We start from the raw sequence: 27,844 nt of genomic DNA, 5'->3' as shown, positions 1-27,844 counted from the left end.
TTCATCATCACATTCTTATCCGATTGGAACACACAATGAACTTTTCTACAGAATTTTCTTGAAAATTTACCTTTTGAGTTTCACAATTCGGATCACAGCTGTGGTTCATGAATCGAGATACATTTCCTTTCTCAGTAGCATCAATTATCTAAAAGAAAGTGAAATGCATTTTTTAAAATTAACAACATAACCTTCAGCTAAAGTCCTAAACTATGTACAATTTGTAATTATAATTTGGCCTTTATCGCCAATCTATAGATTATTTGCACGTGCTTTGTATAGGGACTATCCAGTTACAGTTTGCAAGAAATTAATATGATGTAATACATTTAATACCAAAAAATATACATATTTCAGTTCATTACAAACAAGATATAGCTAAGTTTCATAAAAAAGACCAGATTTTAAATGCTGTGGGTCATGAATTAAAAGGTAAGAATAATACCTATTTACAAAGTCCTTCAAAGTAAAATAGCAGCAAAATTTACTACTTCTGAATATTTTAATTCTCAGAAAAGTCAACGGCTTTGTACAAGGCCCATTCTGTTAACCCTAAAAAGACTGGGGGGGGGGCTGATTCAGCCCCCCCTCGACTTTTTTCACGATAAATCCGCTGCGCGAATTTTTTTGACCGCGTCGCTTGCTGACTTTTTACTTTCAAGTCTCGCGCAACTTTTGAGACCAAAATTGTGACCCCGGGTACGCGGTTCCAAAATTACACAACATTTCGTAAGTGCATGCAGACCCCAAATTACTCAAAAACGTGAATTTGTGTACAAATCCAATGCAAATAGTGTTCTCAGCCAAAATTTATAAATGTGTCATTATTTTTCCTTTTACTGCTTAAAATCAATTAATCTCATCTTTTTTATGGTCAAAATAAAGTCCCTGACAATTTCCATTGAAAAAATTAAAAAAAACAAATAGTCGAAAAACAGAGAAATACATAAGAAATTTAGAAAACAATAGAATACATAAGAAAATAAATGTGATTTTGAATTTTTTTAAAAATCAATTTGATCAGATGCCTATCTAGAGTATGTGAAACAAAAATTAGCATTTCAGGGGCATTATTTTATTAATTAGAGCAAACATGATTTTACGCATAAATTAGCATAATTAATGAGACATGAGATTTTTTGCAGAATTTGATGTTATAGTTTTGTAGATAATGCCATGGGTAACGCGTGTGCCAATTTTCGTCGCGATCACGCGATCGACGGCCGAGATCATAAGGGGGGGATGAATCAGCCCCCCCCCCCCCCGTCTTCTTAGGCGTCAAAATAGCCTAGTCTATTTAGGGTTAAGAATTTAGAGGATAACTTTATGATATAAGCTGATTGCAGTGTCATGCACATTAAACAGTTGGAGATTATACAATCGAAAATGCATGCTTATGGCCTCCTTTTGATTGAATCTAGTTACAATCTTAACCATTGATATATTACTCTTCTAAAATGACCATTATCACTCACCTCATCTGACTTGAGCGCCATGAAATAGAAATGTAAGTTCTTGTCTTTGCTGTACTGCTTGGCTCGATGCTTGAACTCATGGAAGTTCAGAACTTCTCCAACATATTCCATTACAAACTCATTTCTGATGGAAGAATATTACCCCAAAATCATAAAATTTAGAGCATGATACCATGCAATGAGTATATGAAATTGCAATGAAGCTTTCTTGAAATATAACATTTAATCCTTATTGCGTTAACACATGAAACCATTTAAACATTAATTCAATATGTATCTGAAAGTTACTATTGATTAAATTTATTCAAACAAAACACAAACGAGGATAAAGAGCATATGAAATCAGAATTACTCAGTCTATATAATGCTACAACTTCAAATGACCTTCAAATGACATTTCACACTCTTATTTTAATATTCCTTTTTCTTAAGCACATTTCTTTTTCTTCATAAAAATGTATTCAATCATAGGAAAGTTAAACAAAGATAAGAAATGACTAATAGCTCACTCTTTTAGTTCTTCTTTTGTTTTCAAACCATGCCCTTTTCCTTCTGCATAGAAAACTCCAACTCTGGCATGTTCTCTCTAGAAAAATCAAACAAATCATAAAATATAATCATCTAAATAGTAAATTACTAATTGACCAAATACAAATGTTTAAATGCAACATACCATAGCCACATAGAACTGCACTGGCTCAAATCCTGAATTGCTCAAAAAATATGGAACCTGACTCTGAATACAACATTAAGATTGTGTACCGGCAGTCTTATCACAATTAACCGAAATAATGATAAAATATTTCATGCTATATACAGATTTACAAAGAGTTTGCTTATTTAGGATTTACCAATTATTGGAGAGGTACTTTGTTATCAATACTAGATCAAGACCTTCCTTAACTAAAAATAAACATATTCAAATGAAATAATGATTGCACTCACTTTTTGGAAACGTTTGTTGGTACAGTAATCTCCACATGGACATCGTGACCCACTGTTCAAGAGAAAAACACAGATGGATGTAGAATTTGTTAGCAAGCCTTTATTGAGAGATGAAATGTATACTGTAATGACAGGAACTAAAATCTATACTTGCAGCACCTCAATTTCTCAAGGAATCCTGTGGTTCTTAAAGTAAACTGTTTACTGTACATAGACAAAATAACCTTGACAGTTTATCTTTCACAATTCACAAATATCAATAAAGATTACGTTTTGGAGCAGGATATGTTGACAATGACTTTTTGTGCCAAAGCTATGTTATTTAACACTCTAAGGATTTCATGAAAGGGAGTCACTTGCCTAGACAAGTGGTCCTTGAAAATTGAAACTGACATAAAAGACTGCTAAGAGCAATCCCTGATAAACCTCTGCCATCATCAAGAGAAAGACTTACCATTCAAGCATGAGAACTCTGTTGAGACAATCTTCCCCACAAGCCTGGATGCCACGCCTTCTTTCCTCTCTAGATGTTGTACAGCAGCATACCATTCTCCTTGCTTCCTTACCAGCTTTTGATCTTCGCCTGCAGGACAGAGATACATAACATTTCTACCTCACTCAAGAAAATCACCTGGTCTTGTGTAAACAATATCAGGAATGGACATTATGGGATATCACCTTGCCTTACTTCCATGCCAAGAGTCTTGTACTAGCAGAAAAAACTGAACAATAATGTCACTTGTGTCAACAGATCATCAGTAAACGGTGAAATAGGCAAAATAGATTAACTAATCATCGTGAGTTCAGTTAAGATTTGTCACAACACTACTCAACATTTTCAAATTGTTTGGTTGGCTGAAGGGCTTAATTGCAAGGAATCATAATATATATATGATAGAAATACATACCTTTCTGTCAGGTAGTAATTCTCAGTCAACTCTGAAAAGCGAGGCATCTTGCTCCTCTCAACGATACCCCACTCCTGGTACTGACGTCTCTGCCTCTCTTCACGACTCTCCCTCCTCTCCTCCTTTGGTCTTTCCCTGACCTCTCTCCTTCCATCCCCGGCCCAGAAGTCATCGAAAGGTATATTCTCCTTGTCTTGCCTGGAGTGTCTGGACCTTTCTTCCCTACTATCTTCAACTTCCTCGTCACCGTCATCTTTGATTTCTCCTTGTTCAATCCCTGTGCTATCATCCCAAGGTTTCTCCGTCATCTCCTCCTTAACATCTGAATCCAGTTCTCCTTCTTCCATTGATTCCTCCTCTGTCCCCTGTTCTGGCTTGGTAACTTCTCCTGTGTCTTTACTTTCTTCCACGATTAAGCCAGCTTCTTCCTTTTCAACAAATTCTTCAGGTTTGATCTACATGAAAAATTGGGTGCAAAAAACATATTCAAATAGAGAACATGCTGATTATCTGTGTGTCAGCTTTTTGCTTAATATGTCACTGTAAATCAATACTGATCATAATTCCTCGGGTAATAACATGTGCTAAAAATTACTGAACAGTTAATTTTCTAAAATTTCTAGTGTCCTGCAGTGCCTTATATACTGCATAGAACAAATGGGACTTGCCCAAATCATCTGGGATAAGATACAAAACTTCATGTACATGGAATATGAAATAATCATGCACTGGACATGTCATGTATTAAAGTCAGTACTTTGTTAAAACAATTTTCTGCTCGAACCCAAATTTAATATCAATATCAACTTCTTTTTAAGTGAATATCGGAGAATGAAATGTTCCAATTAATTCCAAACATAATGCTCTAATTAAACATTTTAATGAATTACAAATTGAATGTTCTAGAGAGCCGTCAACATAGGACCATTAAATTAAATATGAAATTGAAATGGAATGAGAATCTTCATCTTATCTTTTAAGTGAATATATACAGTGAACATATATATATAAGTATATAGTATTCAGGAGATAAAAATTGAGCCTCACCACTGCCTGATTATCTCCTGCTGCGTTCACCTCAAGGTCCAGTCCACGAGAATGGTATGTTGCATCCATCTTGCTCTCTCCTGCTTCAAGAATCATGTTAGAAGTGCTGCCATCATTCCCAGAAGAGTAGTCGGCAGTTGCACCAATAGTTGCATCAGGATCTACCTTCACTTTCTTTGTTGGGGAGATCTCTCCTTCCACCTCTGAGGAATCCACAGTAAGCCTAACATCTGATGGTTGAATTTGGTTGGTGCTTGGAGAACTGCTGATCTCCTCTCCAATGAGGGCTTCAACTGGGGGCAATTTGCTTTCTTCAGCTTTTGCCTCTGTCTGCAATACAGGCTCATCGGTCATGTCAATCAAGGATGGCTTATTTTGTTGGCTTTGGTCTTCATTAACATCCATCCGAGGTGGAGTTTCTGAAGGGATTTCTGTGCTAACCACCTCCCACCTAGATTTCCTTTTACGTTTACTAACGGAAGGCCCTTCATGGATATGTCTTGTTGGTGGGTCAGTAATAGCAGTCACAGCTTCTTGAGTACTGGAAATTTCTGTGCCTTCTGCAGAGAGAGATGTTACAATCCCGATACTTGTTACAATATTTTTTGCAGAGTCACTCTTTGAGGATGGTACATTTGCTTCCAAAAGTTCATCCTCATTTATGGCAGATTCTTTGTTGAATACTTCTGTGGTAGGCTTTTCAGATGGAAGATATGTACTAACAACCTCATTGGAAGGCATGACATTCTCACCACTGTGCATAACTTCTGAAGAAACTTCTGCACTTGACTTCTGGACGGTTACAATCTGATCACTAGTACTGTGGTCAAGAACAATACACTCTGTGTTACCATCAGAAAATTTGGTATCATTGCTAGGTGGCTGTATAGGACCCGACGCTGCCATTACTTTGTCCAAAATTGTTACATTCTGTTCATATGATATCGCCTCATTATCTACAATTGCTTCATCTTCAATTTTGGCATCAGCATCAGAATTTCCAGGTGGTAAGACAACAGACACCTTTGACGTTGTGTATGCTGTACCAGCCATTAGGTCAATGACCTCCAATGTCATTGCATCATCAGATTCAGATTCAGTTTTGGTAAAGTCATCTTCATGCTCCTTCAAGCCGCTTGACTTCAATGGTAAGACAACCTCCGTATCGCTTTGTTCAGTTTCTATTGATGTATTTGAAGTCTCCAGTTCTTTTTCTTCTGTACTTACACCTGCTGCTTCTGAGCAGGCTTGGTCAAGGGTTTCATCGGGAGGGGGTACTATTTTGATCTCTGGAACATTCAATGTTTTATCAATATCCCTGTTCTGAAGAATTTCATTTTTACCCTGTCTTCCATTTACATCAATTTCTGAACTTGATTTTTCTGTGAGACCACCTGACGCCATTTCATTAGAAGCTCTTTCATTTTCCTGCAGAGTATGGCCATCTATCGATTTTCTAGTATCATCTGTACTGGCATGTTCTTCAAAAGAACCTGGAACTTCAGTGATATCCAGAAGACTCTGACTATCGATCAACTCAGTATCCTTCAATGTACTTACTTGTTCGTCTAAAGTAGTAGGTACTTCATCAGAACAAGTTCTAATATTGTCACAGGGACTTTGACTATCAAAAATATCAATCAACTTTGCATTGTTCACTGAACTGTTTTCTTTTTCTGATGCGAGTGGAGCATTATCCAAACAAGTTCTCCTGACCTCCTGAGGAAGCTCAATTAGGTTTGTATTATTGGCTGAACTGGTTTGTCCTTCTGAAGCAAATGGCAATTCTTCAGAACAAGTTTTCTCATTATGGCTATTGATCACCTTTATGTCATCTGTATTGGTTTGGTCTCCTTGAATAATTGGCACCTCTTCAGTTAAAGTTCTGTTCTCTGTATTATTATGACTATCAGTTGGCATTAAATCATTAGTCGTACCTTCCCCACCTGATAACTGTGGGTGTGAAAGTACTTCAATAGTACTGGTATCATGCTGTTCTTCCTCGACTTCCATGTCAAAAGTTTCACTCCTAGAGTCTACCACGCTGTCTTCTTGTTTTGGTGAACTCTCTTCTTCCTTTGCATTAGTACCATTTTCGCTTTTCTTACAGAACACTTTTTCAATTTCTATCTCTGCTTCTGTATCAGTGGAGGAAAATGCATTTGCTAAGAGTTCCATTTCAACCTGACTTTCAAGAATATTTTCGGGATAAAGACTAGGGGCCTCTCCTAGACCCATCAGACTCAATTCTGCACCACTGTCTGATTCTGATCCATGATCTTTTTTAGATTCCTTCCTGAGTGTGATCTCAAACAGATTTTCTACTTTTTGACTGCTTTTGGATCTGGTTGATGTGCCTGTTTCACAAGGAACAGAGGTTATCTGACTGACTTTGTTGACTTCCGTTGGTTCTTCAACTGCATAACCTTCACGACTTTTACTGCGAGTAACAGCTGGAGCTTTATCTTCTGATGGTTCTGATTTTGAAGATTTAGCTTCCTTCTCATCACATAAATTCTGCAACTCTGAGAGTGGTTTTTCATCCTCGTCCTCGTCATCTTCGAATACTCCACTCTTTGCTTTGACTGCACTGCGAGTGCTTCTTCGAACTGCCCTTGATGTGAAATTAAATTTAATGGGTACTCTCCCAGTAGCCTTACTCGAAGTATTCTGCTTGTTATTTTGGTCCTTTTCTGGAACAGTATTACTTTCAATTATCTTTGGATCAGTTTTACCTTTCCCTTGCAGCTTGTCATCATCCCTTAAATCAGCCTTTTCGGTTCTCTTCTCCGCAGTAACTTTACTTTCCTCCTTGGCTTTGTCGACTTCTTTCTTTGAATCTTTATCATTCTTTTCCTTTCTCCTCCTTTCATCCTGCTCCCTTGATAAACTTCTTTCATTTCTTCGATCATCCTCCCTAGACCTCCTGTCGTCAGTTCTGTCCATGCTTCTCCTGTCACTACGTCTTGTCCTACGTCCTCTATCATATCTGTCATATCTGTCATCATCATCTCTATACCTCCGTCTTTCTCTACTGTTACTTCTTTCCCTTCTTTCCCGGCTGTCACTCCTCCCTCTTCGCCTTCCCTCTCTACTTTCCTCTCTTCTTTCATCATCAGAGTTATCCCTATATCTGTCTCTTCTCAGCGAGCGTCTCCTAGTTTCATTTCTACTTCTGTCTGATTCTGCTTTATTTCTATCAGATTCTTTTCTCTTTTCATCATCTGAATCATCTTTATGTCTTTCAGTTCTCCTTGATCTTCTTCTGCCAGAGTCATCATCCTTTTTATCACTTCTCTGATCAGTATCCGTTTTATTCTCACCTGAATCTCTTCTTGCTCTCCGGCTTGATTGCCTTGTGCTTCTTCTATTTGAACTTTCTTCTGGTTCTGACTTGATCTTTTTTTCTTCTTTACCAGTTGTTTGAACTTCCTGTTTTTCTTGATTCTTTTTAGCATCTAAGTCCTCACTTTTCTCGACAGAATCAAGTCTGGTATCTTTTTCAGGTTGGGCATCAAGGACAGAACTTGACTGCACTTTTTCAGGTACAGCACTCACCTTAACATTTCCTGTTTCACCATATTCTCCCTTCTTAAGTTCTTCATCTGCATGCACAATGGCATTATCCTTTGAACTATGAATACTATCATCACCTTCAAGTGTATTTTCTTCAGCTGCTCTTCCAATAGCATCAATTTCACCACTTGTATTTTGCTCACTTTCAAGTTCACTGTCACTTTGAGCGATTGCAGGTGAAGTCATACCTGATACTTCAGAGGTGTCAGTTTGGCTCCCATCCCCTGAATGAAGAACTTTCAGGTGTTCCACTTCACTTTCATTGTTCCACTTATGCTTTGTTGTAGCCATTAACTTTTCATCTACAGGAAAGCTTTTGAAATCTTTGATGACATAATCCTTCCTGAGAACTCCCAACCGCCATTCAACCAGAGGTTTTTTGTGCTTGCCATGCTTTTTCTTTTTCTCCTTTTTCCGTAACCATACTTCAGGAAGAAGATTTTCTTGTTCAGATTTATTTCCTTCATGTTTAGGAACACTTTCAGCTGGTGTTGAATCTGTGTTTTCCCTAGCAGCATGTTCCCCTCCCTTTTCAACTTGTCCATGATAACCAGAGCTAACCGAATCTAACTGAAGTTGGGGCATATCAGCTTCCACTTCCGATTCCTCTCTCTTGGCGCTAGCAGAAATATCAGAGTCCTCTACAACCATAGGCTCATCAGTCGGTTGCTCTGGCTCGTATGGATCAGAACTTTGAAGTGAAGTTGGTTGATCAGGGGTGTACACCTCATCAACTGGAGTTGGTTCATCTGGTTCATATGCTTCAGGTGACTTAGAGGTCTGTCGAACATTGGTAGGTATTACTGGTGATGCTGTTGGCTGTGTTGGTTCGTATGGTTCTAGGGATGTGGTTGGTTGGTCAGGAACATATTTATCTCCCGCATCTTTTATAGGATTCTCTGCTTTTTCATTCTTGTGTGTGTCTTTCACATCTGAACCACGATCCCCTTCAGTAGTGCCAAGCTGCATTAGTTTTTCAAACTCTTCCATCTCCTTTGCCAAGGTAGAGGGATCTGGATGCGGGCTGGCAGCCTTAGGCTTAGCTCCAAGAATCCCAAGTTGATCCTGAAATAGAGAGGAAAGGCCAAATTAATTTCTTGACAAAAACACAAATGAAAAATTCGACAAGACAAAAGAACAAAAACAAGCATTGCCAAAAGTTAACCAAGATTTTTTTCATATTTCAGTTAAACAAATTTTATTTGTCACTGTGCGATAGCAATAATTGTAATTGTAAAAGATGCTCTTGAATTATGTTTGCCCTTCCTAGGTATTCAATAATACATGCAGGTTGAGCTTTCACAAAATATAAGAATTTTCCACACTTAAACAAAACAAAGCAGCAAGAATGTTCTTGCATTCAGCTTGCAATCTTAGAGAGCATGTCATATTACATGTTCTAAAAGAGAAAGAAGTTATAAAGCAATTAACATTTTAGCAATAATGGCTATCGAAAAAAGTTGACTTTAAAATCAAATAAAGCGAATGCAAGATCAATTCTATAGTTTATTCTGTGATATGTATCTTTTAGACAATAATCAATATTATTCATTTTCTGATCCAAAAATATTACCACTCCACCCCTTAATTTGAAATTAAACTGCAGGCCATCCATCAGCAAAGACACTACAAATTTTCAAAATGACCAAAAAAATTATACCATTTCAATCTAATCACAACCAAATAGGATAGCTTTAATACAAAACAATGGATTTATAATCTCATCATATTTTCACTCTTTTGATTATGGACCTAAAGGATTGAGACAACAAAATTTTTAAACAATTTCCTGGTATCCTAATACAATATGCAAAGCAAATTTCAATAATGGTTACACAAAACGTCTTTGTGTCACAGGTTTTTTGTATAGGACTGTAGAGAACGTTGTTAAATACTATCGAAACAGTGCAAACTTCTAATCAATTTGTTCTCCTGAGGACGACAAGAACACACTTGTCGAAACGTCGAGATTGGGTGGTCCTTTCCAGGACCAACAATTGCCAAAGAAAGATACATGTTGTACCGTGAAAAAACTAGGCCCGTATCGGGTACACGCACGGTCAAGTCAGTGCACGTGTACTAAATTCCATCACCGTGTACACGGTAGCATCTGCATAAAGCTTGCGTGGGACTGTAAAGTCAGTGAACAAGCTCACAGCCTCACATTAATTCTTAGTTCTCAGACACTGCACATGTTTTAATCACTAATATGTCAATATATTTCAATTAACCTAGAGTGAGTTTACTTCCAAAATCGCCGATTTAATCCACATTTATTCTGGAGACTCAAGTTTTTGTACCACACGAAATGGGTATGCTCCGGTCAGTGCAGGGCCCTAGTTAGCGCCGACGTTCGTTGGATGCGCATTTTGCATACTGTACCGTACATGCATGCACAGATCGCTGCAGAATTGAGTGTAACTGAAGTTATCGATTGATTTTCATTATTTTATTGCCAATTTGAGAAGCGTGTGTTTGTAGGCTTGTAGCACATGTGCATGAGCGTATGACACGTAACTGGAGACTCTCTAAAGCGTTCTTCAATCACTTAGAGCTATTTGAGAATCACCAATTGCGACAGCGATCATTGCTCCAGTTACGTGTTATACGCTCATAAACATGTGCTACAAGCCTACAAACACACGCTCCTCAAATTGGCAATAAAATAATGAAAATCAATCGATAACTTCAGTTACACTTAATTCTGCAGCGATCTGTGCATGCATGTACGGTACAGTATGCAAAATGCGCATCCAACGAACGTCAGCGCTAACTAGGGCCCAGCACTGATTTACTTTTGCATTCTTTATCAATTTAATGCGCTGCTAAGCTGAGTAAACTTTTTAATTGCACCAATTTTTGTGGATTGATACTTCTAACTTCTCAGGTAAGCTTTAAAACCGTGACTTAGGCTACATGTAGGAAACGCTGAAAAAATACCGTAACTCACTCTCACTCAGTGTTAACAACGTGTACACGACCGAAAAACACGCCGTGTACACGTGCATCAAAAATGGACTTTCAAACCGGGCCTAGAAAAAACTACACAATTTGTGAAGCATACTCATACATCAAATCACTGTCACTCCCAAATGCAACTAATTATCACGAGAAAGTCGATTTTAATGTAAATGTATGTAATGAAATGTCCCTGTGATGTCTGTGAAGTCAATATTAGCCAAATTTGTGCCCATTTCAACAAATCTCAAAATTAATGCATTCAAAGATATGCCTGTCAAAATTATTTAAGCGCATGATAAGATTATTAATGTTAATGTGATACCAAATTTTTTGTGGCAATTTAAACAATTTAGGAAATAGATTAGATAAATTGGCCTACCGGTACATCATTCTTTCTTTGTTGCAGAGGTTGAATTTTATCCAATAAAGATTTTTGTGGGATATTCTAGGCATATTAAGTAAAGCTATGGTCATGAACAACATTGCTACATGTAGATATATTCAAGTGTGTCCTAAATTGCTACAAAACACAGACATTATTCTCATTATCCCAATACAACTCACCAGGTTCCCTGAGGAAATAAGGGTCATAAAATATTTCATAAAGTCCCTGACCCATATTTTATCCCCCCCCCCCCCATTCTATGTGCAGTCAACTAAATACCTACATATGTTGCTCAAGACAACACTTTATCAATATCAGAATAGATTAGACAAAGCAAGATGTATTTACCTCTTTCATCTTTTTTATATGTCAAATTTTCCCAAAATCAAACAGTGTTTGTACATGTAAACTAAAGTAACTTTTAGGTCTACATAGAAAAAAATATCTGTAAAGTGTAAGACTGAAATCCTAATAAGATTTGACTTGGGTAGATTATATCAGTCCATGTCCATCGCTACATATTTTTTTTTTTTATAAACTTGTAGTGTTTGTTGACTAGTAAAATCTGACACAGTTAAAGGAGAATGAAACCTTAGAAGATACATGTAGCTTGTGTGAAATCAGAAAAATCAAAGAAAGAGATCAATGAAAGTTTGAGAAAAATCTGACAAACAATGAGAAAGTTATGAGCAATTGAATATTGCGATCACTAATGCTATGGAGATCCTCATATTGGCAATGCAACAAAGATATGTGATGTCACTTGTGAACGACTCTCCACATTACTTTAGTATATTTCACTTAAACTGCCTCTTTTATCACATCTATCAGTATAGATCATGTGTTCTTTCTATAAGAGGGCATGTAATACAGATTTTTAAAGAATACATCATGGATAAATAGTTTGTATTACCATAAGAAAAAGCAAAAAGAGACATTTTGAGGGTATTTTATACTCCATCAAAGGGAAAGTTGTTCACATATGACATCACACATCCTTGTCGCATTGCCAATGGGAGGATCTCTGTGGCATTGTGTGGTGACTACCACGGCAGACAGCACTTACTTTTTTTTTATTCCTGGTTTGGCGATTTCATTTCATACTTTAGTACACTGTGGAAATGTGCAATTTTTTAAGTTGTGCCGAAATGGATTCTTACATCCAGTTTCAAGTGGACCCTGTTTCTGATGGTTGTGTTATTAACAAGGTTTTTCAAGCTGACATGTCCACCCTCTGACTTTGAGTCTTTGACCTCACACAAGGCAAAAGCAATTTTGTGTCTCGCCCACTTATGAAAATAACCAGAAATATCATGATTTGTGAGGGCACGCAAGAGGATTATATCGAAATTTTATTGTGAAATGACTGGGATGGAATAACACTTGTCATAAGAGCCTTGCACGTAAACTTTAATGTTGACCTGAAAATGACCTTTGACCTTACCATGTTACCTCCGACTACAGCATAACATGCAGGTCGCCTACATTGTAAGTACATCTACCATCCAAGTTTGGTTGGAAAGTGACTTACAGTTGCGAAGTAAAAGTCTTGCATGTAAATTTTAACATTGACCTGAAAATGACCTTTGACCTTACCATGTGACCTCAGACTGCAGCATAACAGGCAGGTCCCCCAAGTCCATCCACCATCCAAGTTTGTTTGAAAAGCGACTTATTGTTGTGGAGTTATGTGTCATTACAGGTTTGTGACGGACGGACAAGATTTGGATCCCTACATGTAAGTCTCGCCTTCACCTCTAGTGGGCGAGACAAAAATGAGGTAAGTAATATTTCATATGTGTACACACGGCAGAGCTGCTGTCCTTATCACCCAACCAATGAGAAAACTTTTAGCTGGAAATAACACGAGTCACTACGCAAGTAAGACAAACCAGGTGGTCTACGACAAGAGTATGAAGGCGCAGACTCAAAATCCCAATGTTACACTTGTACCTTCAATTGTTTTGAAAAAATACATTGATACCATGCAAATACACAGCATCTCAACGAGTGCAGAGCAGCAAGCCTACTATTTTTTCCAGGAGACCAAACTGCGCCTTGCCATTCCAGGCAGAGCAAAAGAGATTAGATACTTTGAAAGTTTGAACTTTAATACGAGAAGCGATAGAAAGTTATACAAATTTTGGAATAACCCATGGAGGTGGCTTATATTTGCTTTTATACAACTAATTCATGTGCAAACAACTGATCAATTTAGAGAATACCGTTGACTTAACTTGACTACATGTATGAATTGCTTAAGTGCGACAATGCCCATTATATGTATACATGTACTATACCAAGTGAGATCGATCAAATTTTATGTTTGTGGCTTTTGTTCCATCACAAGCAAATGTTAAAGTGGCAAGTAAAAGCATAGCAGCCAAATTAAATGAATTTGAGAATGCCCCCAACACTCAGTCGAGTCATCTGGGGGAATTCAATGAATGTAGTCTGCAATACACACTGCAGAACTAGATCTATGCCGTAGAGAGCAGTGTGCCATTTTTCCCCCCACCCGCCCATCACCATGTTAATTCTGAAAAACCTTTTTGGCTGAAATTTTGTCATGCTTGTAAATAAACATGTTTTAAATTTCTTTAAAATCTGTTAGTTTGTTTGCATACATGCTTTGAATATGTTTGCTACTTTAATGCAAGTGGAGGGTGAATGTCTATAAAGAGACAATAAATAAATCCCTAAGCCTAAATCTCTCCCTCATACATGTATATTATTTAGGTTGATAATCTGCATGGATCACTTGGGCTCAAAAATTGGTAAATGACTGGCTGAGGAAAACATTAAGCTCATTTGCCTATCACATCTTTTACATGTAGCTCTTGAATAGTCTTTTGCCAATGACCCTGATGCTACATGTAGAGTCCCTACAACACGATACATGTACTAAAGCTGAGGCAGTGCACCGAGGACTTCTTCTAAAGTAATCTGATTTTGTTTTTTCTTTGTTCTATATGTTTGCAACTCAAACTTACTCTGCTGAAGATTTAGTGCCATCTTGGAGCAAAGAAGTTAATGTAAACAAATATTGCAGTGAGCATCAACCTACATGTACATGTAGAATGCAATATCTTAATGATACTTAGAGAATGAATTCAAGGACAAATTTCAAGAAGTCCTGCACAGTAATCTTATTTTCTTAGTGCCATTTTGTAATTAGATATATAAAACTATCACAAAATCTTGTCTTGGACACAGTGAATGTCTTACCTTTTTCTTAATTTTGTTGGTTCACCAGTCTGCAGATAATTGCAAGAATGATTGTCAATCTTGATCAAGCACAAAACAGTATGACTTGGGCTTACAGTACATGCATTTCCAAATTATGTATGTTTTGTTTTTCGATGTCTTAGTACACATGTTGTACATTAAAAACCCTGAAGGTTTTTTAAAATTTCCATTATAAAATAATAAAACTATGAATACCAATTAACTGGGATTCACGAAGAAATAAATAATCTACAGTAGACATAGGGCCTTTTTACACATGAATTTGGAATCATCATTGTAATGATTGCGATTCGTCTTTAGAATCATCAGACCTTTCACACGCTCACTCGAAAACTGTGATTTTAATTCGAATTCCAGAGCGAAGGTGGTATGTGTCCTTAGTGACTTGTCATTCAAAGCACTGCGTCACAAATACATGTACAAGCTACAATGAGCGCATGACAATTGTATTATCTACAGAAGTGCTTGAAAGGACACGTCATATATGTACATGTACATATTAGTGGATTTTTATTCATGGGTTAAGGGTTGGGACAGTGATAAATGTACCGTATTCTATCTTGCACTGTAAGCACATTAACAACGGCTGCTTGAATGTGTGCCTATTTGTCGCCTATAACTGAATGGACAAGTGCTTACTCCTGCCTGTAGGATGAATGCACACAGTATATTGTCTGTGCTCCGAGTCTGATGGTCAATCAGGAAGAAATAAACGTGCCAAATGTAACAAATATCAACTTCTCAGTGAAATACAGTAACACTTTTGTTGCAGTTGACATATACCCCTTTCATAAACCTAATTATGCGGATAATAGCAGCATAATTTGGTCGTAAAATCGGAGGAGGACCAGAGTTATCCACATTATTTCGATGCTGCAGTTATCCGCATAATAGCAGCATCGGGACCAGATTTTGACTTTATAAACGCATTTCCAAAGTAATGCGGATAATTGCCATGGTGCGGTCACAAGGTCACCCTTTTGCAACGCAACCCATCAGAGGGGGCGTGTGCAGTTGCCATGACAATCATATACCTTTTTCAGGTCGGGCGCTCGTAAAAAATAGTGCGGATTATTTTCGGAGTTTGTGAATGAAATTTTTATTGATTTATCCGCATTACTCTTAGGATACTAGTAATTGGAGGATGGGTTTATGAAAGGGATATTATACATGTACATGAACTTTGCACACATCACTATTATGGACTCTGGCCAGAGTTCAAACAGGCATTACTCTGGTAAATATTAATGTTGAGAGAAGTGAAATTGCAGATTAAATTGTCACTTCTTTGCGAAGTTAAAACACCAGACTTTTTTGTGTACATTTATTCACTCACTCAGTCTCATCTCATACATGTTAATTTTCAGAAGCACTGCTGCATATATGCATAGACTCACCCCTTTTTCGTTCACCTCTTGGGCTTTCTTGCTGCTTCTCAGCCATCGCCTGGTAGGAATTATTCTGAAAGGCTCCATAGTGATCTATCAGGTTCTGTATCCTGTATCAGAAGATTAAGTCTGTCATGAAGCTCATCCTCCCCTGCTAAATCATCATCCTTGGGCAGCAGGTAAAAGCTGGAAATTAAATTACAATAATAATAGTAAGATTTAAAAATAAACATGGGATTAAAAAAAAAAGAGGGGAAATCTCAATTTCAAAGAATGTCCTATTGAATTCAAAGGCATTCACAGATTGCAGGACATGGCTGCCCTGTGTGAAAAAGATGTAATTTTGTCATCTTTAATTCAAGCGACATGCATGATCAAGGTACATGTAATGTGTACATTATTGGAATACACTCCAAACCAAAGTACATTTAAAGGGATCGTTTTAACTTTGTGAGCAGTTAATTTAAAAAATTCTCAAACTGAGATGAAACATGTGTATTAGTGCCTGTATTTGTCCTCAAAAACCCTGAAACAGACCACAATATACGATTAAAAACTCTAATTTAGATACATGTACAAGCAGCAATTTATTAGCTTGATTTTGAGAACCGTCTAATAGATGGGTTCCAGCTTATGACCAGTTTCTCCAATTCAAAAAGTCTGTTGGCTATGTTGACTGCCTTCTGCTGTGTGTATCTTCTATACACACACTATTATTAGATGCACTGTACATTCAGTGTATACCTTGTACACACTGTATGAGGGTCATGCTGTGTTCATCTAGAGTTAATGTGTTGTGTTGCACAGATTTGCTCTATACACATACCGGGTACCGGGTAGTCATTGAAACCAACTCCCAATTATTTTCAAACTTTGGTTTACATCTCCAAGATTTTAAAATTGATCCCGTAGATATATAATACTTTGAAACTTTTGGGATGGTATTTTTACACTATAAGCCTAATGTTTAGCCCATTTTCAAGAACCAAAATGAGAATTTTTTGAATCAGAACAAAGAAATTATCACTTTAAGTGCACTTTATAGTGCAGTGACCAGGCATTATATGCATATCCATTTCACCCATCAATTCTTCATTAGAATTTGAATGTTGAAATTGATTTACACCTCTATTCTCTCATTACATTTCTTTTTCAGTATTGGTCCTTCAAAGAATTATTGTCAAATTGTAGTTCAAAACTACAATATATGCAAAGTTTTCCTCCTGAAATCTACCAGTATCATGTAAAAATATGGTTTAATATCTAATAGGAAAAAGCCTTTTTAAGTCAAGGACCTGCTTGGTTATTGATTTTACTTTAAAAAATCATTACCCTCTAGATCACTAGTTTGAGGTTTTTTGTTTTCATCTGATGATGAATGAGAAATTAGAATTTAAGGTTAGATAAATACCAGCGTTATAAAATCCTGACTAAAAAACAAGAGGCATTTTTTAATCAATTCACCGGAGATATGGATGGATCATCGAAAGAAGGTCACTAGGCACGACCAAGTCACTGATTCTGGAACACCAGAATCTGTCTAATACATATTCGGAATGTAGTAACCTTTCCCCATTCCAGAGTTTAAACAGAACAATTCATGTTAGTAAAGACTGCAAATCCTATCTGAGGGTAAAATGTTTGATATTTTCTCAATTTTGGCATATTGGCATTTAATCTTTAACCCTAAAACTGCCAGGGGGTGGGGGGAATCAACCCCACCTAGACATTTTCTGCCACCATTCCACTGCACGAACATTTTTGACCGCTTCACTTGCTGACTTTACTTTGATGTCTTGTGCATCTTTTGAGACCAAATTTATGATGCCCAGGTATGCGGTTGAAATATTATTCAGACCATCACGTTTATAATTTCGTGAAACTCAATAAATCGCTCCCATTTTTTTGAGGAGCTCAATTGATCTCCTCAGAATCACAGAGCTACCAAGTCTCACGCATTCAGGGTCCGTCTCACGATCTCACGCATGGCACCCATTTTTCTCACGCATCGGGACCCGACAGAAAAAAAAGAGAAAAAGTCGCATTATTCGCCAGATTATACGACTGGCCGACTGCCTTCGCGTCTAGCCCGGCACGAGAGACGAATTGAGAGTGCAGTCAGCGCACAGCTAGTACGTGATATGATGAATCGCGTGCGTGCATCGCATGGTTTTGAAGTCCATATCTCATGCGCGCGCACCGTTTCGCAACGTACGAGTGTAAGTCCTGGCCGCGCGCGCACAGAGACGTCGAGTCATGAAAATCTCACGCATAACATTTTTTTGAACTTGGCATTTCTGGAATCACTCCGTGAGGAGCTCAAATCAATTCATTACAATATAACATTGTATATATGCAACAGCTGTGTTAACTATTAATTAATCTGTGATGAAACTAGGCCTAGGTCACGTCAATACGTAACTTAAAAGATGTCATACGCGCTCCTGCTCAAAAAAAAAAAGAAAATTGAAAAAAAAATTGCTAAAATTTCACATTTTACATCTTTAATTCCATGAAATGGCCTTCATTTTTCCATAATTCCTTGAAATTATTTTGATTTAGTTGAAAACTATTAGAAAAATGAAGAATATTCACCTCTTTCCCGACTCTGATTTTAATTTAAACTTGGTAAATATTGTAGTCCCACATGTAGACTTCCATGGTGTTCCCATGAAAATCTACATGTGGGACTACATGGGACTGCAATATTTACCAAGTTTAAATTAAAATCAGAGTCGGGAAAGAGATGAATATTCTTCATTTTTCTGATAGTTTTCAACTAATTCAAAGTAATTTCAAGAAATTATGGAAAAAAGAAGGCCATTTCATGGATTTAAAGATGTAAAATGTGAAATTTTTTCAATTTTTTTTAGGAGCGCGATTATTTGCTCTCCTTATTCTTTTAAGGAGCGCGGCAGGAGCGCCGGCGCGATCGCGCTCCTAAAAAATGAAGGTCTGATTGAGACCAAAACTTGCTTCAATTTGCGATTTTGTGTACAAAGTCAATATGAGTTTTCTCATTTTTAAAAAAATATTATTTTTATGTTCATCAGCTGAATTAAATCGATTTTAGAATAGTTATGCTTCAAAAATTAACACCACAAATTATCATTCTAGAAGCTCTTTTTGTTCAATTAGAGCACACATAATTACTTCATGTATGTAAAAAAAAAGATTACATGAAGTAATTATGCTAATTCATGCTTAAAAATCATACTGTGTGCTGTAATTCAACAAGCATACAGCCTTGTACATGTAGATCACACCCTACACTATTACCATGCTAATATTTACAGCATCAATTGTTGGGAAGATAAAAATACTTGATTTTTTTGTATTTTAATGTTCAAATTTCTGACATACATCTCTTTGAATACTGGTTTTCCATCGGTAGGGCATTGGAAATCTGGAAAGAAATATTTCTGACATGATTTAGCCTAAAAGATAGCATGGAAAATTAACAAGTGGAATGCCTCTGGCTGTCTCACATGCATCACGCGATTCAACATAGCAGCAGTGCTGACTTTGAAAACTACTATAACTAGCACAAGATGTTCAGTGATACTTCGTTACTCTTATTTCCACGTTTTATGAACTAGACCAATACACTTACAGAGATAGGATGGTAATTCAACAAATACCCCAAATGTGGCCAAAATTCATTGACCTCACATGACCTTTGACCTTGATCATGTGACCTGAAACTTGCACAGGATATTCAGTGATACTTGATTACTCCAAGTTTCAAAAGTCAGATCAATAAACTTGCAAACTTATGATGGTAATTAACAGATACCCCCATTAAGGCCAAACTTCATTGACCTTTGACCTTGGTCATGTGACCTAAAATGCGCACAGGATGTTCAGTAATACTTGATTACTCCTATGTCCAAGTTTTATGAACTAGACCAACATACTTACAAAGTTATGATGGTAATTCAACAAATACCCCCAATTCGGCCAAAGTTTATTGACCCTAAATGACCTTTGACCTTGATCATGTGACCTGAAACTTGCACAGGATGTTCAGTGATACTTGATTATTATTATGTCCAAGTTTCATGATTCAGATCCAAAATATTTTAAAGTTTTGATTGTAATTCAATAGATACCCCCAAATCTGCCAAAGTTCATTGACCCCAAATGACCTTTGACCTTGGTCATGTGACATGAAACTCATGCAGGATGTTTGGTGATACTTGATTAACCTTTTGTCCAAGTTCAATGACCTAGGTCCATATCTTTCCTAAGTTATGATGACATTTCAAAAACTTAACCTCAGGTTAAATTTTGATGTTGATTCCCCAAACATGGTCTAAGTTCATTGACCCTAAATGACCTTTGACCTTGGTCATGTGACCTGAAACTTGCACAGGATGTTCACTGATACTTGATTACTATTATGTCCAAGTTTCATGATTCAGATCCAAAATATTTTAAAGTTTTGATTGTAATTCAATAGATACCCCCAAATCTGCCAAAGTTCATTGACCCCAAATGACCTTTGACCTTGGTCATGTGACGTGAAACTCATGCAGGATGTTTGGTGATACTTGATTAACCTTATGTCTAAGTTCAATGACCTAGGTCCATATATTTCCTAAGTTATGATGACATTTCAAAAACTTAACCTCAGGTTAAGATTTTGATGTTGATTCCCCAAACATGGTCTAAGTTCATTGACCCTAAATGACCTTTGACCTTGGTCATGTGACATGAAACTCTAAAAAAGATGTTCAGTAATACTTGATTAACCATATGGCCAAGTTTCATGAACTAGGTCCATATACTTTCTAAGTTATGATGTCATTTAAAAACTTAACCTCAGGTTAAGATTTGATGTTGACGCCGCCGTCGTTGCCATCGGAAAAGCGGCGCCTATAGTCTCACTCTGCTATGCAGCTGAGACAAAAATGAGCCCCCGAATTTCCCCATTGACTGCAATGTTAAAGCTAATCCAATGTTGCATATTTAGGTAATCTGTTGTGAAAAGTAGCATAAAAAAAAACAAAAAAACAAAACAATTTTTTGCCTGCTTTCAGGGTATACCCAATTTATACATCTGTGAATGAATTGGATAGTGATAGATGTGTTTTGGGAAGCTTACGATGCTATATTCCAAGTCCAATGAAGTTCATCATATCAGCCTGTGAGAATTGTTGAGTGTTTTATTGAAATCCTCTAGTAGGCACAGATACCTCAATGTAATGTTGTAACCCACAAGTGAAAACCCGAACAGTACCATCCAGTATAATCCAATAATTTGCAAGCGGGACCCGCTGACCCATCGGGTTTTAACCCGCAAGTCAATTTATGTTTGAAAAATGAAAAATATTATTTCTGCAATCCACACACTATACGGGCTCAAATCAGGAAAATATATGCCAACTACTTAAACCTAGCCTACAGTGAATTTACTTACAATTTGCAAATTCGCCTTTTATTCTGGAGAGAAAATGTTTTTTCGGGCGAAAATTTCGGGTGAAAATAAAGTCAATTTATGTTTGAAAAATGAAAAATATTATTTCTGCAATCCACACACTATACGGGCTCAAATCAGGAAAATATATGCCAACTACTTAAACCTAGCCTACAGTGAATTTACTTACAATTTGCAAATTCGCCTTTTATTCTGGAGAGAAAATGTTTTTTCGGGTGACTTTGTACCACGAAATAGGTCCACTCTGATCTTGAAAGCATTACGCAATTAACTCCTCGGATCGGCAATGTTGTTTTTCAGTCCAAGTCGATCGACACGGCGTCTCACAACAATGATAATTACAATATTCAATTCTAGTATGGGACCTCGTCTATAAAGTAATCAAAATTGAAATAAATACCTGGATGATACAGTCAATTTTTTCTTCTTGTATATCTCCATATTATTTCTTTGTTTTTTTGTATTTCTTCCAATTCTTTGTAAACTAATACAAAAGTGCATGAGGGCGCCCATTGACTGCGCTGCACTGGCACTCCTTTGAAAGAGCAACTCGATATATTATTTTGAACTGTCTCAGTCCTGTTCACTGTTCTCAAGAGAAAAATACGCCGGCATTTTATTAAAGGAGATATCTACGTCTCTAAAATAATCCGCCACCTAAGAAGCACATGATCCTAACTCAATTTTCATTGCTAATGTTTTTATTATGCGTGGTTACTTCTCCCTTTATTTCGTATGACGGTCTGCGGGTTTGAAAATGAACTCGGCCGGCCCGCAACCCGCGATCGGGGGCATACAGGCAGGTTAACCCGTACCGCAACAGGAGCGGGTTACAACATTACCCCAATGCTAAGCCTAACCGAGATTGCCATCATTTTCCAAGTACATGCAGGCACGGATCTTACTGCAGCAGTCCGAAAACACAAAAGTGTTTGCCGATGCTTTCAGGGCTCGTGTGGATTCAGAGTCTGACATTTACTGGATAAATCACTGAAGAGATCTGCAACCGTACATAAAAATTAGTCAGGTAATCAAAGCACAGCATGCTTGTCAATAGGCAAATCTTGTATCTACTGCAGAGTATTTGATAGTTTACTCTTGTTGCCATGATCATGCAATTTCAACATGTAGAACCGTAAATTAAATCTAAGGGAAAAAATACTGGATTCTTGGACTTTGGAGGGTCTAAACTTTTAAAATGAAGTTTGAATAGATTTCTTAAAAAGTCAGTAAAATCTTTACTTAAAGCAAAGCTCAGCCTAATATCAATAGGTCTAAATGCAGATCAATATTATAAAAAAAAATAATCAAATTGACAACGTCACTAAAGCAGGGGCCGCGGAATGGTTTTCAAAGTGGGGGGGGGGGCTGACCATGCTAAAAATCACAATCATATGGTCATTTTTACGTTTATGTACACTGTTTTGGAAAAAATTGGGGGGGGGGGGCTGAAGCCCCCACCAGCCCCCCGGTTCCGCGGCCCCTGACTAAAGTATGATGGGGTGATCATAATATTTGCGCACATTTAAAAATTATCATGAAGCTGATTTTCAATCAAAAATTTCTCAGGGTTCACACAAAATTAATCAAAATCATGAATACCAAACAGAAGGAAAGATTCCAAAATATAAAGTAGGCCAAGGCAAGGGTTTCCCCGGTATTGTGACCTCAAAATTCTATGACGATCAACTAGTGCGCACTTGGCTGAAAAAATGTCATGAAAAAGTGTGACCTTAGTTTGCGCAATATAGTTTAGCAAACTTTAGAAAATAAATCAAACAAATGTAAGGTAACTGTATCAGATGGAGGTTAAACTGCCATAAATTTGGTTGGTATAACATTTGACTCACTTTTTTTGATACCTCTGCTTGCAAACTGGCAATATCTTAATGCTTGTCGAGAAGTTCAGATTTTCTCGGAGCGGACGAAAAAAGGTAACAAAATTTGCCAATGTTTTGCCAATATTTTCACAAATTGAGACCTTACCTTCAAAAAAACTACCATACTTAATACATTTGGGTCACTTTTTCTGTTGGTGATTATCACAGAGATGCCAAGTTCAAAGACCAGCTATGCGTGAGATTTTCTGTGAATCTGAGTGAGATGACAGACATTGCGTACAATGTATATGGGGATAGGCTGTGATTGTTGCGTGAGACAGAGATTTGAGGGGATGAACAAGAGTCCAAAATGCTTGAGTCTCACGCATAATGCGTGAGACTTGGTAGTTCTGTTATCAGTTTTTCAATATATTAATCAGATGCCGAGATATTTGACCGTGTGCAAAATAAGGCAAAGGCACGAATTAAGGTCACACTACCAGCACCATACAGTAAAAAAGTAAACTGAAAATTGAGTCTGCTCCAAGACATGTCAAAAGTCTGCATCTCTAAAATCATCAAAATATTTTGGGGTGGATAAGATCACACAGTCACAGAATTTACAGTAGATTTCCTCCAGCCAAGCACTAACATGTACAAGACATTTAATATAAACCAAGTGAAGTGGCTTCCCTCAACAATACCATGCCTATTCATGCCATTGCATGACGATCGCCATTTGCAAATAAACCCTTCCACAAAATTCCACCACTGCACCACCAGACTGACACAACTTGAATTGGACTTCTGGCCTCGAAATACTCACAAAAATTACATCGGAATAGACTGTAATAATGTGCTGATAATTATGAAATCAAATGAATTTCAACATATTGGGATTTGAGTTTGAATTTGCTGCTAGAACTTTGACGAGTACAGCAGTTTTCGGAACAAAACAAGCACACGGCACGTCTTACACCGAAACGCACACATTACCTTCCCCCACAAGTTCGGGCGGAGGTCATTTGTACACACGATGCGATGTCTTTGGATTGAGATAGAAACACACACGCTGGTTCAGCAATAGCCGAGTGTACATGAGGATGAGAAGCGTGTGTATCCTATTGAGGTAAAATCCCCTAGCTGCACTGCAGTGCGAATGTCTACACCGATTACCGAATGTGCTTTTAAAGTTCTCTTTGTAATGATAATTTGGACAATATGTACCAGGAAATATATAAGACGACTTAATGAAATTACCAATCTCACTGACTAAGACAACTAAAATTATTTTATCTACAACAAATCAGAGAAAAGTCGTAAACAAGACATCATTCCACGCACATTTGCGTCAGACTCGGAGTTTTCAACACAACCGGCCTTCCCGAACATATTCTCGGTATCATTTCACTTATTTGCGGAAACCATGAAAACACTATGTTCATACAATTAAAAACCACCCACAACAGAATTAAAATGTCGTCAGAAGTATTATTATATACTTACTCTACCTTACACGATCCGAAAACGTATATTTTGGGCCCTCGTTAGGTTTACTCTTCGGACGTCCACGGAACACGAAGCTCATTCCAATCCCAAATCCTCAAATGTAACATATAATCACGTGATATACACCGCGGCATCGATTTGTGTGTGTGTGACGCTTGAGCTTGGCATCCACACCCCAAGAAATGCGGCAGCAAGCACTGAGAATAAATTGGAAGGGCTTTCCAAATGGAAGAATTACTTGGGTTAATAGGGACGTAGCTCTGGGGAGATGGAAGCTTCAAGATTTCTTATGATAAACTTATCAAATGGGAACTGTACAATCACACGGGAGACAAATAATTTGAGCAAAAGAAATCCAAGAAAAAAAAGGGGTCGGTACGTTCATTAGTTATCCCCACTACCCTAACAGATGGTTGACAAGATTATTCAGGTTTTGTTTGAATTTGAATTTATTATCAAACTTCATTCATTTGGCATGAATATTTTAACTATTCAGTAAGCTGTCAATGGAAGAACAAAGAGAATGTGGCAGCTTCAGCATCAACACATTAATTGTCCCACTACCAGTATGGAAAAGTATTGGCCTATCAAATACACCACCCCCCCAAAAAAAAGCAATATCTCATAATTCATAGAGTTAGATCTATACTAGCTTTATAAGAAATAACTATGCATCCTCGCATTCTTTGTCAAGAAAAAAAAACTACTGTACATGCATATGAATTTTATCAAAATATTCCTGTTTTACAACAAAACTGAGCTAGATGGTCATCACAGGTTTTTGAAACCAAAATTCCCAATTCATTTCTTTTGATTTTATGGATATATTCATCATCTACAACAGATCACTGTATGATGGGCATATGAAAGAGAATCACCATCATGCAACTGACTCCCATCGTGGTCAGTTCCCCCTTCATTTTCCTTTAATTGTGGTGGCAGCGGTGGGATATAACTCACACTGTATCAAAACAACCTATTAATCCAAAGGAATATTTCAGAAGGTATCTTGCTCTCAGCCAATCAGATGCAGAACTTTGTCAATTAAACTCACTAATAAAATGATTCATGAAAGCTCCATTGATCATGATCCACTCAATGAATTGTTCAGAAACTTGTCAGTGATCTAACCATTTTTTTTCATTTGTCTCTGTTATTGGTGTAAAAAAAATCTTTATAATGTGAAATATACTTATGTTTTTGTACCATTTCAATAAGTACGGTAATATCTGCTTATTTTATGAAGATTAATAAAATTCAATAATTACTACCTATCATATTCATCGTTCATTCATTCAAAAGATGAAAGTGGACCTTCAAGCTTTAGGAGTCACATATTGATTGATGTTGTCTTCAGCTTCAAGCCTTTCAAAGAGTAATGTTGAAGGTATAGTGCTATGCTATCTAGTTATGTCCTGTATCTGAGCCCCCTTTTCTGGATGTGTTAAAAATGGACAATTAATATACATGTACCTTCTTCTTCTTCATGGCTCTTTATTTTATTGGACACATTCTAAGAAAGACTTGTGACTATAACCTTGACATTAGGGAAAATAATCAGTACCCTTGATAATAGTAAAGAGGAATCCAAACTTGGTAAAAAATATATATATATAAAATGTGTGAAATAGGAAAAACAGAAGTTTGAAAGAAATCGCACAAACAATAACAAAGTTATGGCTGTTTTAAAATAAAGAACCCTAAGATTATGTAAATTTGTTTGTTTAAATTTTGTTTTTAATTTATCAAAGATTACATCTTTATTTTCCTTGGTATAGTTGATAGGCAGAAAACTGGGAGCTTAGAAATACCTGTATTAAAGCTAAGCGCCCTACAAATGTAATAGTCATTATTGACAACTGAGAAAGGAAATTCTGATAAGTGGTAGGGACAACTTTTCCAGTGGCCATGGACTTAATTTTCTATTCCCCTGGAGCAGTAATTACAATATAACATAGGAAGCATTTTGTTTTATAACCTCATGAAAGAAAATTTCAACTTCAAGTAAAAGTTTTGAATAAATGACATTATAGTCATTTTATGTATTGGAGTAAATGGAATATAGTCATTACCTTACATCATTATGACATCATCAATGCAGCAAATTGTAAGTGTCCATATGTATAGTGATTACCAATTTTTAAAACTTTTAAAAATTCATAACCTTCTTAATGTTTGTCCGATATTGCTCAAACTTTCACCCATCAAGTTGTCTGATTTTCCTCTAAAAATATTTGTGTTGGATTCCTCTTTAACATAACAATTTGACTTATAATGAGTTATAATACTTGATTTTTTTTATAAAGCGTGTCCCTGATACCCAATTACTTTATAATGTTGCTGTATAATGGCACAAGTATCACTGGCTGATTTGAAGGCTTTATATTGATGAAATCATGAGAACTTTGACCTTGTAACCAGAAATCTATTTTGTTCATTCTTACAGTTTATTGAGTCATCAAATGATTCAGAAGTCTTTACTTTTCTACCATCTGGCTTTGACTTATAACCTGGTAACCCCCAATCTAATGAAATAAACATTATTCTAAACTATATATATATATATATATATATATATATACAAGGCTCCACACTAACTTTTTTTCTTGGTGGCCCAAACAATCTACCAAAATCGTCAATTCATATTTTTGGTGGCGCTAAAACAATAGAAAACATTACAATTTATCAAAACTTTGGTAGCCCAACCGGGCCACCAAGTGTTGGCTTTTAAAATTTGGTGGCCCGACTCTCATTTTGGTTGCCCCGGGCCACTGCTAATGTCGAGCCCTGATATATATATATATATATCTGATTTGTAAAAAAAGAAATACATATATGTATTTCTTTTGTAAAAAGAAATACACACATATATATATCTTACAAATCAGAGAAACTTGTGTCAAGGTTTTTTTTTTTTAGAAGTGTCAAGGTTGGTATCAAATAATCTGTAAGCTCTATTGGTTTTCAAACACTTGTCCAAGTTTAATACACAAGTGATGGTTTCCTGATTACATGCTATTCCAAGGCGATATGCAGGTGATGATAGGGTGGGGAAGGGGTGTGCCTTGCCCCCACCCCTCTTTTGAATCTTCCCCTGGTCATATGTCACAGAAATATGAGAGCTCTCAAGAAAGCAAATCA

General features: G+C 36.8%; 1 protein-coding gene across 1 annotated transcript in view; it reads right to left on the bottom strand.

The window, feature by feature from the left end:
* Positions 1 to 24,382, bottom strand: part of LOC121424717 — a 35,119-nt gene extending 10,737 nt beyond the window's left edge. The window contains 9 exon segments of the mRNA XM_041620470.1: positions 71 to 148; positions 1,476 to 1,599; positions 1,985 to 2,061; positions 2,421 to 2,472; positions 2,875 to 3,003; positions 3,329 to 3,783; positions 4,376 to 9,016; positions 15,944 to 16,120; positions 24,191 to 24,382. Of these exon segments, the coding sequence (XP_041476404.1) occupies positions 71 to 148; positions 1,476 to 1,599; positions 1,985 to 2,061; positions 2,421 to 2,472; positions 2,875 to 3,003; positions 3,329 to 3,783; positions 4,376 to 9,016; positions 15,944 to 16,021 (5,634 nt within the window). The 5' untranslated portion in view covers positions 16,022 to 16,120; positions 24,191 to 24,382.
* Positions 24,383 to 27,844: the final 3,462 nt, after the last annotated feature.

This window comes from Lytechinus variegatus, chromosome 1 (genome assembly GCF_018143015.1).
Source record: "Lytechinus variegatus isolate NC3 chromosome 1, Lvar_3.0, whole genome shotgun sequence".
Lineage (NCBI taxonomy): Eukaryota > Metazoa > Echinodermata > Echinoidea > Temnopleuroida > Toxopneustidae > Lytechinus > Lytechinus variegatus.
Note: the sequence above shows the minus strand (reverse complement) of the source record. Positions and strands in the feature narration are given on the sequence as shown.